The sequence below is a fragment of the Polyodon spathula genome, chromosome 10 (assembly GCF_017654505.1).
Source record: "Polyodon spathula isolate WHYD16114869_AA chromosome 10, ASM1765450v1, whole genome shotgun sequence".
NCBI classification, from domain to species: domain Eukaryota; kingdom Metazoa; phylum Chordata; class Actinopteri; order Acipenseriformes; family Polyodontidae; genus Polyodon; species Polyodon spathula.
The window spans coordinates 48,521,200-48,533,474 of NC_054543.1; the positions used below are offsets into that span (position 1 = coordinate 48,521,200).

A 12,275-nucleotide genomic window follows, 5' to 3' on the forward strand; every position below is an offset into this window, starting at 1 on the left:
CCTCATTTTCCATTTGATTTTCAGAGCTTACATAAGCTTGCCTTGTTGTTCAGGTTGTTCATCTTTTTCTTGATATATGTAAATAGAGCATTGTATCAGAAAAGGGTTAGGGTTAGAGATAGGGTTCTATCTTGCATATATCATGCAATAAGGTGCACACATGAAGTGCATTGTAACTCTGCATAATCACATTGTAATTGTGTGTAATGCACATGCTACTGCTATGCAAATACACAGTAATTAGAGACACTTCATGGAAAGTGTTACAAGGACAGACCACCTGTACTCTTTAATCTGTTGCAGGGTCAGAGTTGGCAGTGGCTTTGGGGTTTGACCTTTCTGTCATGGAAAAAAGGTGAGTCTGAAGTAGAAATACAGCCTGCCATGGTAAGCCCCCTTAGGAGAGCAAGTTAAGAAATTATATACTCTATATAGTGCATGAGCAGTCTGAATCTAACGGGAGGCACGCTGACATGATCCAAACTGGAACATTTTCTCATGAACTTTATAAAGAAATGGTTGTGGCTCTTTCATCGGGTTACAGAGCTTGGAGAAGAAGATTCAGAAAGGCGTGCTTACTGTGTGCTCTTTCATCAGGTTACAGAGCTTGGAGAAGAAGATTCTGGGTGAAGCTGGAGAAACTCCTTCCATTGTATATGAAATGAAGAACCAGGTGGAGTCATTTCGGGAGAAACTGGAGGTAGGGTATGAACAGAACTGGAGTTCTCAGTACAAGCAGACTATCCTGTCCAGTGTACTGCACTGGTAGAGTCTGAACAGAACTGGAGTTCTCAGTACAAGCAAACTATCCTGTCCAGTGTACTGCACTGGTAGAGTCTGAACAGAACTGGAGTTCTCAGTACAAGCAAACTATCCTGTCCAGTGTACTGCACTGGTAGAGTCTGAACAGAACTGGAGTTCTCAGTACAAGCAAACTATCCTGTCCAGTGTACTGCACTGGTAGAGTCTGAACAGAACTGGAGTTCTCAGTACAAGCAAACTATCCTGTCCAGTGTACTGGAGTTCTCAGTACAAGCAGACTATCCTGTCCAGTGTACTGCACTGTCACTCTGTATTTCATAGAGGTGTTGAAGGAAACTGAATGAAGTATGTATTGTGTGTGAAGAAGCACACACAGCAAAGGTGTAAGCAGAATATAACAAGTTTCCTTTATTGATTTCAATAATCAAAAGTTACACTTCTACAGCATAATCATAATCGTTAGACACAATAATGAGGCAGCTAGTTTATTAACGGGAATTGGGAGGACTTCGGGCACGGTGCTGCTGTGTGTTCATGGAGGGTCTTGAATGCTTCTCAAATGCCTGTCATATATCTTGCCGGAACGTGCGTGCGTGCGTGCGTGCGTGCGTGAAGCTAAACCTTGTTTTTGCTAACTTAGTTTCTCTTTGTGCCAGCAGTATTCCTTATCTGTTCCTTATCTTGAGTAGCAAACTGTTTCCCTTGCAGTTGTGCAGAGCCACAGTGTTCTCATGTGTGCTCACAGTATCTGTTCAGCCTTCACTAACCCCACTGATGATATGCATTCCAGACAGCAGTTCCCAATCCATAGCCCCCTTGAAGGCGAGATGCTAAGCATATAGGAATGCACAGGCGGGACAGGGCCTTCGCGAGTACAAAGACATCGATGAGGTTTGGGGATCTATTGAGTGTATGTCTCTTTAGGTCATTAGGACAGGGTCTCCTCTGCCCCTGTGTAGATGAATTCTCTCATTCCTGTCTCTGCAGAGCGTCGAGCACCTGAGCTGGCTGGGGCTGTTCAAGGAGCTCTCCTCCACGGGGACCCACAAGCCGTCTCCCTTCTATCACAAGAGAGCGCTCCGGAAAACCAGAGAGGAGTGTGAGCATGTCCGGGAGAACTTCCTGCAGATGAGGTTACTGGCGTGCTGAACCACTTTCACTGCTCATTCTCATCCCATTAATTTCCTTGGGACAGAGTAGAAAAAAAAAAACAAATAGCAACTTTAGGATCCACAAATAAGCATCTTTAAAAATGCATTGACTGTGCCCAGACTTGGGGGACGGAGGGCAGATACCTATTCCTCTCTGTATGTGTGATTTTCTGCAGCACTCTGGAAGTCACAGAGGAGGTCAGGCAGTACCTGAAGACACCTACATTTGATAACTGGTAAGACGGACTCTCTCATCTGATTTTATATTAAACTTCTAATGGGTCCTGGTACTGGTCACTGTGGAGCAGATCCAAGCTTCCTCATGAAAGCCCATGTTCATCATGGAGACAGTTCCGTCGCATTGTAAACTTCAGTGCAATGTCACACCGTGGCATTGTCCTTCTAAACTGTTTCTTATTATTATTAATCCTCTGGGGAATACTGTACTAAAAGCAGGTTTCCGTTTTTGTTAAACTGCTGTCTTCCCATATCAAACACAGACGCATGGTAAAGATCACGGACACATATCTAAACCACACTCAATATCCAGCTGCTGCAGTTTGTGTGTTCACATCTCTGTTAACGCTGAGCCACAGGAAGGAGGATTTGTTTAAGGGAGCTCTCGAGCCATTGTCTGGCTGGCCTGCAGGATCTCAGCACAGGGTATCAGAGTGGAGTCTGCACCTGCTGTATGCATGTGAAAATCAAACAGACCTTGTGAAACACAGCCCTGGTTAAAAACACTGCATGGAGAGCCCGGGGATAATTTATTCTTTTTATCTGAATGGAAATCTGATATTCATATGTAAAGGGTGCAGATGGTGCATCTTGACATGGTCAGGAGTTAAAGTTGCTCTTTAATATTAAACCATCCAAGAGAGATGAAGAGGATCCTGGAGCCAGGGATGGGTGGGCTTTCTAAACAAGGCAAATGCAACATCTTTTATATCTTTGTAATTATCAAGGGGGTATTTAACCAGCGAGTGGCAGGAATTACAATACATCACCTGACTCTGGATGTCCTGTTCAATTTGGCTGAAGTAAAAAGAGCTGTGATCTTTTCATGTCATTTCCCATGTTTTGTAAACGATTATATAACGTGGATATGCATGACTGATACAACACGAACATGCATGACTTATACAACACGTATGACTTATACAACACAAACACACATGACTGATAGTACACACACACGCTTAACTGATACAACATGAACATGCATGACTAATACAACACAAACATGCATGACTGATACAGCACAAACACATTCATGACTGATACAACATGAACACGTATGACTGGTACAACATGAACACACATGACTTATACACCATGAACATGCATGACTTATACAACATGAACATGCATGACTTATCCAACATGAACACGCATGACTGATACAACATGAACACACATGACTTATACAACATGAACACGCATGACTTATACAACATGAACACACATGACTTATAGAACAGAAACATGCATTACTTATCAAACATGCATGACTAATACAAGAGTAACATGCATGACTTATACAAGACGAACACTTATAGCTTATACAAGACGATCACGCATGACTTAGGACTTATAATAATGAATCACCAGTAATATTAAACATCGACAGCAGCATTACTGTATAACATTGTGTACCTGAAGAACAAGGTAAGGGTGCAGGCAATGCGATACAGTAAGTGCACATTACTGTATAACATTGTGTACCTGAAGAACAAGGGTGGAGGCAATGTGATAAAGTAAGTGTGCATTACTGTATAACATTGTGTACCTGAAGAACAAGGGTGGAGGCAATGTGATAAAGTAAGTGTGCATTACTGTATAACATTGTGTACCTGAAGAACAAGGTAAGGGTGCAGGCAATGCGATACAGTAAGTGCACATTACTGTATAACATTGTGTACCTGAAGAAGAAGGGTGGAGGCAACGTGATAAAGTAAGTGTGCATTACTGTATAACATTGTGTACCGGAAGAACAAGGTAAGGGTGCAGGCAATGTGATAAAGTAAGTGTGCATTACTGTATAACATTGTCTACCAGAAGAACAAGGGTGCAGGCAATGGGATACAGTAAGTGCATGTTATAACAGCACTGCTATTTATTTCCCTGCCTAGCTTACTGAGTGTTAGGCATCATGGTGCTGATTGTAGAAAAATAAAAAGTGAAATAATTAAATTATAGTGTTGATCCCAGATGACTCCTAGACTTGAAAAGATCTACTGGATGGTCAGTGGTTTGTTAGGTTTGAATATGCTTTACTCTATCTGTATGGACTTAACAGTGTTTACCTGTACTTTATCAGGCTGTCACTTATGACATGTTGCTATGCTTTTATTATGATAAGCTTTTGTAAGGCTGATAACGCGTGTTAAGTTAATTGGAGTAAATTCATATTTTGTATGTTCTTTTGTGTGTGGGGAGGAGGGGGGGTAGAACATTTATTAAACTAGCTGCTGGTGCTTCTATATATTGCATATACATACATTTTAGATTAAATGTGCCTTTTAGTGAGCGGACTGTCTTGATGTTATTTGCAATTGCATAGGCCAAATCAAAGTGAGGCAGTGTGGTACGGTTCTGATTGTGGCGCTTGCTGAAGATGCTCACAGTCCTGCAGTCTAGCCGTGTTGCTGCTATCTTTGCAGGCAGTGGGAAGATGCTGAGATCATGGTGCTGCTGCAGCTGATGTACACAGACCTGGACTTCATCACCACGTTCCACATTGAACTGGAGGTGCTGCAGCAGTTCCTCTACGAGGTGTACAAGCACTACAACAACATTCCCTTCCACAACTTCAACCACTGCTTCTGCGTCACTCAGATGGCAAGTGAAGCACAGCTCAGCCGTTTCACAGAAGGGGTGGTTGGGTTGAGCCACACCAACCCGACTGATACAGCTCAGCTGGCTCTGTGTATGCCGTGGTGTTATACTGGTGGAAAACGTATAATCACGACCGTGACTTGGTTCTTTTCTTTGCTCATAGATGTACGGTTTGATCTGGTTGACTGACCTCCGGAGTAAAATAGATGAAATTGATCTCTTAACTATGTTAACATCAGCTGTTTGCCATGATCTAGACCACACAGGATACAACAATGCATATCAGGTAAACAATCCCGGTGATTTATTATCCATATTATACACTGTAGAACATCTGCTCCTAAACCACGCGGCATGGACCGAAACCCACAATCACACTGACCTCATTGTTCATTGCTTGTAAATCGTACCTGGACTGTGCTGCTATCTCCTGCATCTCCTGCACCGGGTCCATCTACCTTGGAGGATTTCTGGTTAATAATACAGGGATGGAAATAAGACTCCCATTGCATGGTTTTTCTAGCAGTTTACTAGGAGTTTAGTAAGACACCCCTGAGTGTGTTACCTATACACTGTGGCCAATTAAAGTCATATAAAACCTGGAACGGATGGAACTGCTATGTGATGGCAGTCTTATTTCCATCCATGCAATATCTTAACTGGCATTGCTATTATTTTGTGATATACCATTTGCACATCTGTTTGTGGAATAGCAACTAAGCAGCACTAATGCTGTGATCGTCCTCCTTCCTCTGCTGCACAGCCCCTTGCTTTCTCATCAGGGTTTTTAGGGCTAACATTGAAATGTGTCCTGTGTCTTTCAGATCAATGCTCGTACAGAACTGGCACTGAGGTACAATGATATCTCTCCCTTAGAAAACCATCACTGTGCTGTGGCTTTTGAAATCCTTGAAAAGGTAAAAAAAAAAAAAAAAAAAAAAAATGTTTTAGGCATTCAGCAGCCCCATCCTAAACTGACATGTCTGATACTGTCTGAAGGCAGGCCTGCACTTACAGAGCCAAACAAGAATCTGGAGCATTCAAAGCCAGTGGATAGTCTAGAACAGTCTATCCACGAAGCACAGTTTCTGTTTTAAAGCTGCAATGTGACAAACCTGTGTGAGCAAGAACTGTAGAAACTGGAAAAATTATATATAGATAGATAGACATACACACACACAAAGTATACATATATATATATTATATATACAGTGCCCCCTCGCTATAACATGGGTCTCGGGACACAATATGAGTGTTATAAACTGGGGAGAGGGTGTGGGGAGCACGGCGGAACACATAACAACACACATCTGAAATACTAAATAAAATAACTCCCTCTCTATAATACACATCTAGTGAAGCACAAATGTAACTTTCCTTGAATAAGCCATGCACAATGCACGATGTGATCAACTCTATATTTTTTACAAAACAAAAAGAAAAGTAACATTCCCGCTCGTGGATCGTTTTAATTTGCAGTTTTTAAACTATAAATAGCCTGGCTAAACAGCGGTCGGGAGTTCAGTTCATAGTGACAGACAAGCAAACCAAGAGAGCGGGTCGGAAGAGGGAATGGGCTCGCCCCAGGTTCTGCTGCTGGAGCGGGGCTGAAGCGAAGCTGAAGAGTCTCGTCTCCTGCAGAAAGCCGCAGCTCCTCTCACAGCAATAAAAGCAAATACATTAGGAAAGATAACCAAGTAATAGGCCTAAGATTTACTTAGTTATAAAATGAATGCTGAATAAAATGTCTGTGTTATAAAGTGGCAGCTCAGCTTTTCTTCAGTTCAGAAAAGCGAGAGAAGAGAGAGAGAAACAGAAGTTAGACTGAGAAGTTTTTTACAGTTTGAACACTGGTACTGTATTTATTGTAGAAATATTGCATGAATCACTAGTATAGGAATGAGGGACATGCTGTAGGAGCATTATATCCGAGGTGCATTTTAACCGAGAGCCTTATAGCAAGGGAGCACTGTATATATTATATACACACACACACATATATATATATATATATATATATATATATATATATATATATATATATATATATATACACACATATAATATATAATAGAATATAATTATTATGTTTTTTTTCCATAGTAGCGTTTGATAATACAATTTACAATTATATCACAGTTGGGTTTTAGAAATCAGAAAGAGTTTAAAGAACAAAACCTGCAATGTCACAGAGCTTTTTTTATATATTCACAGCCAGAAAACAACATTTTTCGAAATCTGACTACAGAGCAGTACAAAAGGATTAGAGAGGGGATGATCAAGTAAGTTTGTATTTTCTTTTTCTTACCCGATTTCAAATGCTAACCTGGAATACTGCCTCACAGCTGTGCTCCAGGAGGAGTGAGAGGATCCTCAAGCTGCCTGTGTTTCCACTGCCAAGCCTCCAAAACAAATCAGCAGCAGGTGTTCCCAACGCACTGAACTGCAGGCGAGGGCTCTGTCTGGGGAGTCTCCGCTGAACTCCAAGCCCAGTCAGATGAACTGTCCCAAACTGGATCTCATCTTGCCTAGCCCTGCTGCAACCCACAGGCCAGTGCAATGCTCCCAGCCCCAATCGCTGTGTTCACCGTTGTGTTTTCCCTTTCCTCTGCAGATGCATTCTTGCTACAGACATGACCAGACACAATGAGATTCTAAACCAGTTCAAATCCATCCTGCCGGAGTTCAACTTCAGCAACAAAGTTCACAAAGATAATGTGAGTCACCACAAAGATCATGAGAGTCACCACAAAGATCATGAGAGTCACCACAAAGATCATGAGAGTCACCACAAAGACAATGAGAGTCACCACAAAGATAATGAGAGTCACCACAAAGACAATGAGAGTCACCACAAAGACAATGAGAGTCACCACAAAGACAATGAGAGTCACCACAAAGATCATGAGAGTCACCACAAAGACAATGAGAGTCACCACAAAGACAATGAGAGTCACCACAAAGACCATGAGAGTCACCACAAAGATAATGAGAGTCACCACAAAGACAATGAGAGTTATCACAAAGACAATGAGAGTTATCACAAAGACCATGAGTCACCACAAAGACAATGAGAGTTATCACAAAGATAATGAGAGTTATCACAAAGATAATGAGAGTCACCACAAAGATAATGAGAGTCACCACAAAGACAATGAGAGTCACCACAAAGACAATGAGAGTTATCACAAAGACAATGAGAGTCACCACAAAGACAATGAGAGTCACCACAAAGACAATGAGAGTCATCACAAAGACAATGAGAGTCACCACAAAGACAATGAGAGTCACCACAAAGACAATGAGAGTTATCACAAAGATAATGAGAGTCACCACAAAGACAATGAGAGTTATCACAAAGATAATGAGAGTCACCACAAAGACAATGAGAGTCACCACAAAGACAATGAGAGTCACCACAAAGATCATGAGAGTCACCACAAAGATAATGAGAGTCACCACAAAGACAATGAGAGTCACCACAATGAGAGTCACCACAAAGACAATGAGAGTCACCACAAAGACAATGAGAGTCACCACAAAGACAATGAGAGTCACCACAAAGACAATGAGAGTCACCACAAAGACAATGAGAGTCACCACAAAGACAATGAGAGTCACCACAAAGACAATGAGAGTCACCACAAAGACAATGAGAGTCACCACAAAGACAATGAGAGTCACCACAAAGACAATGAGAGTTATCACAAAGATAATGAGAGTTATCACAAAGATAATGAGTCACCACAAAGACAATGAGAGTCACCACAAAGACAATGAGAGTCACCACAAAGACAATGAGAGTCACCACAAAGACAATGAGAGTCACCACAAAGACAATGAGAGTCACCACAAAGATAATGAGAGTCACCACAAAGATAATGAGAGTCACCACAAAGTCATGAGAGTCACCACAAAGATAATGAGAGTCACCACAAAGACAATGAGAGTCACCACAAAGACAATGAGAGTCACCACAAAGACAATGAGAGTCACCACAAAGACAATGAGAGTCACCACAAAGATAATGAGAGTCACCACAAAGATCATGAGAGTCACCACAAAGACAATGAGAGTCACCACAAAGATAATGAGAGTCACCACAAAGACAATGAGAGTTATCACAAAGATAATGAGAGTCACCACAAAGATAATGAGAGTCACCACAAAGATCATGAGAGTCACCACAAAGATAATGAGAGTCACCACAAAGACAATGAGAGTCACCACAAAGATCATGAGAGTCACCACAAAGACAATGAGAGTCACCACAAAGACAATGAGAGTCACCACAAAGACAATGAGAGTCACCACAAAGATAATGAGAGTCACCACAAAGATAATGAGAGTCACCACAAAGACAATGAGAGTCACCACAAAGACAATGAGAGTCACCACAAAGACAATGAGAGTCACCACAAAGACAATGAGAGTCACCACAAAGACAATGAGAGTCACCACAAAGACAATGAGAGTCACCACAAAGATCATGAGAGTCACCACAAAGACAATGAGAGTCACCACAAAGACCATGAGTCACCACAAAGACAATGAGAGTTATCACAAAGATAATGAGAGTTATCACAAAGACAGTGAGAGTTATCACAAAGATAATGAGAGTTACCACAAAGATAAAAGATCAATGAGAGTTATCACAAAGACAATGAGAGTCACCACAAAGACAATGAGAGTCACCACAAAGACAATGAGAGTCACCACAAAGACAATGAGAGTCACCACAAAGACAATGAGAGTCACCACAAAGACAATGAGAGTCACCACAAAGATCATGAGAGTCACCACAAAGACAATGAGAGTTATCACAAAGACAATGAGAGTTATCACAAAGACAATGAGAGTCACCACAAAGACAATGAGAGTCACCACAAAGACAATGAGAGTCACCACAAAGACAATGAGAGTCACCACAAAGACAATGAGAGTCACCACAAAGACAATGAGAGTCAACACAAAGACAATGAGAGTCACCACAAAGACAATGAGAGTCACCACAAAGACAATGAGAGTCACCACAAAGACAATGAGAGTCACCACAAAGACAATGAGAGTCACCACAAAGACAATGAGAGTCATCACAAAGACAATGAGAGTCACCACAAAGACAATGAGAGTCACCACAAAGACAATGAGAGTCACCACAAAGATAATGAGAGTCACCACAAAGATAATGAGAGTCACCACAAAGACAATGAGAGTCACCACAAAGACAATGAGAGTCACCACAAAGACAATGAGAGTCACCACAAAGACAATGAGAGTCACCACAAAGACAATGAGAGTCACCACAAAGACAATGAGAGTCACCACAAAGACAATGAGAGTCACCACAAAGACAATGAGAGTCACCACAAAGACAATGAGAGTCACCACAAAGACAATGAGAGTCACCACAAAGACAATGAGAGTCACCACAAAGACAATGAGAGTCACCACAAAGACAATGAGAGTCACCACAAAGACAATGAGAGTCACCACAAAGATAATGAGAGTCACCACAAAGACAATGAGAGTCATCACAAAGACAATGAGAGTCACCACAAAGACAATGAGAGTCACCACAAAGACAATGAGAGTCATCACAAAGACAATGAGAGTCATCACAAAGACAATGAGAGTCACCACAAAGAAATGAGTCAACACAAAGACAATGAGAGTCACCACAAAGATAATGAGAGTCACCACAAAGATAATGAGAGTCACCACAAAGACAATGAGAGTCACCACAAAGACAATGAGAGTCACCACAAAGACAATGAGAGTCACCACAAAGACAATGAGAGTTATCACAAAGATAATGAGAGTCACCACAAAGACAATGAGAGTTATCACAAAGATAATGAGAGTCACCACAAAGACAATGAGAGTCATCACAAAGACAATGAGAGTCACCACAAAGACAATGAGAGTCACCACAAAGATAATGAGAGTCACCACAAAGACAATGAGAGTTATCACAAAGACAATGAGAGTCACCACAAAGATAATGAGAGTCACCACAAAGACAATGAGAGTTATCACAAAGATAATGAGAGTTACCACAAAGACAATGAGAGTCACCACAAAGACAATGAGAGTCATCACAAAGATAATGAGAGTCACCACAAAGACAATGAGAGTCACCACAAAGATAATGAGAGTCACCACAAAGACAATGAGAGTCACCACAAAGACAATGAGAGTCACCACAAAGACAATGAGAGTCACCACAAAGACAATGAGAGTCACCACAAAGACAATGAGAGTCACCACAAAGATAATGAGAGTCACCACAAAGACAATGAGAGTCACCACAAAGACAATGAGAGTCACCACAAAGACAATGAGAGTCACCACAAAGACAATGAGAGTCACCACAAAGACAATGAGAGTCACCACAAAGACAATGAGAGTCACCACAAAGACAATGAGAGTCACCACAAAGACAATGAGAGTCACCACAAAGACAATGAGAGTCACCACAAAGACAATGAGAGTCACCACAAAGACAATGAGAGTCACCACAAAGACAATGAGAGTCACCACAAAGACAATGAGAGTCACCACAAAGACAATGAGAGTCACCACAAAGACAATGAGAGTCACCACAAAGACAATGAGAGTCACCACAAAGACAATGAGAGTCACCACAAAGACAATGAGAGTCACCACAAAGACAATGAGAGTCACCACAAAGACAATGAGAGTCACCACAAAGATAATGAGAGTCACCACAAAGACAATGAGAGTTATCACAAAGATAATGAGAGTCACCACAAAGATAATGAGAGTCACCACAAAGACAATGAGAGTCATCACAAAGACAATGAGAGTCACCACAAAGACAATGAGAGTCACCACAAAGACAATGAGAGTCACCACAAAGACAATGAGAGTCACCACAAAGACAATGAGAGTCACCACAAAGACAATGAGAGTCACCACAAAGACAATGAGAGTCACCACAAAGATAATGAGAGTCACCACAAAGACAATGAGAGTTATCACAAAGATAATGAGAGTCACCACAAAGATAATGAGAGTCACCACAAAGACAATGAGAGTTATCACAAAGACAATGAGAGTCACCACAAAGACAATGAGAGTCACCACAAAGATAATGAGAGTCACCACAAAGATAATGAGAGTTATCACAAAGATAATGAGAGTCACCACAAAGATAATGAGAGTCACCACAAAGACAATGAGAGTCACCACAAAGACAATGAGAGTCACCACAAAGACAATGAGAGTCACCACAAAGACAATGAGAGTCACCACAAAGATAATGAGAGTCACCACAAAGATAATGAGAGTCACCACAAAGACAATGAGAGTTATCACAAAGACAATGAGAGTCACCACAAAGACAATGAGAGTCACCACAAAGATAATGAGAGTCACCACAAAGACAATGAGAGTCACCACAAAGACAATGAGAGTCACCACAAAGACAATGAGAGTCACCACAAAGACAATGAGAGTCACCACAAAGACAATGAGAGTCACCACAAAGACAATGAGAGT

At 41.3% G+C, this 12,275-nt stretch overlaps 1 protein-coding gene across 2 annotated transcripts in view; it reads left to right on the top strand.

The window, feature by feature from the left end:
* LOC121322497 (high affinity cGMP-specific 3',5'-cyclic phosphodiesterase 9A) overlaps positions 1 to 12,275 on the top strand; it is a 29,354-nt gene that overhangs the window by 10,012 nt on the left and 7,067 nt on the right. For both annotated transcript variants that reach the window (XM_041262587.1, XM_041262589.1), the window contains exons 3-11: positions 304 to 355; positions 598 to 700; positions 1,750 to 1,895; positions 2,090 to 2,149; positions 4,577 to 4,754; positions 4,915 to 5,037; positions 5,576 to 5,668; positions 6,966 to 7,033; positions 7,366 to 7,468. In XM_041262587.1, coding sequence (XP_041118521.1) covers positions 304 to 355; positions 598 to 700; positions 1,750 to 1,895; positions 2,090 to 2,149; positions 4,577 to 4,754; positions 4,915 to 5,037; positions 5,576 to 5,668; positions 6,966 to 7,033; positions 7,366 to 7,468 — 926 coding nt within the window. The remainder of the gene's footprint in view (positions 1 to 303; positions 356 to 597; positions 701 to 1,749; positions 1,896 to 2,089; positions 2,150 to 4,576; positions 4,755 to 4,914; positions 5,038 to 5,575; positions 5,669 to 6,965; positions 7,034 to 7,365; positions 7,469 to 12,275) is intronic.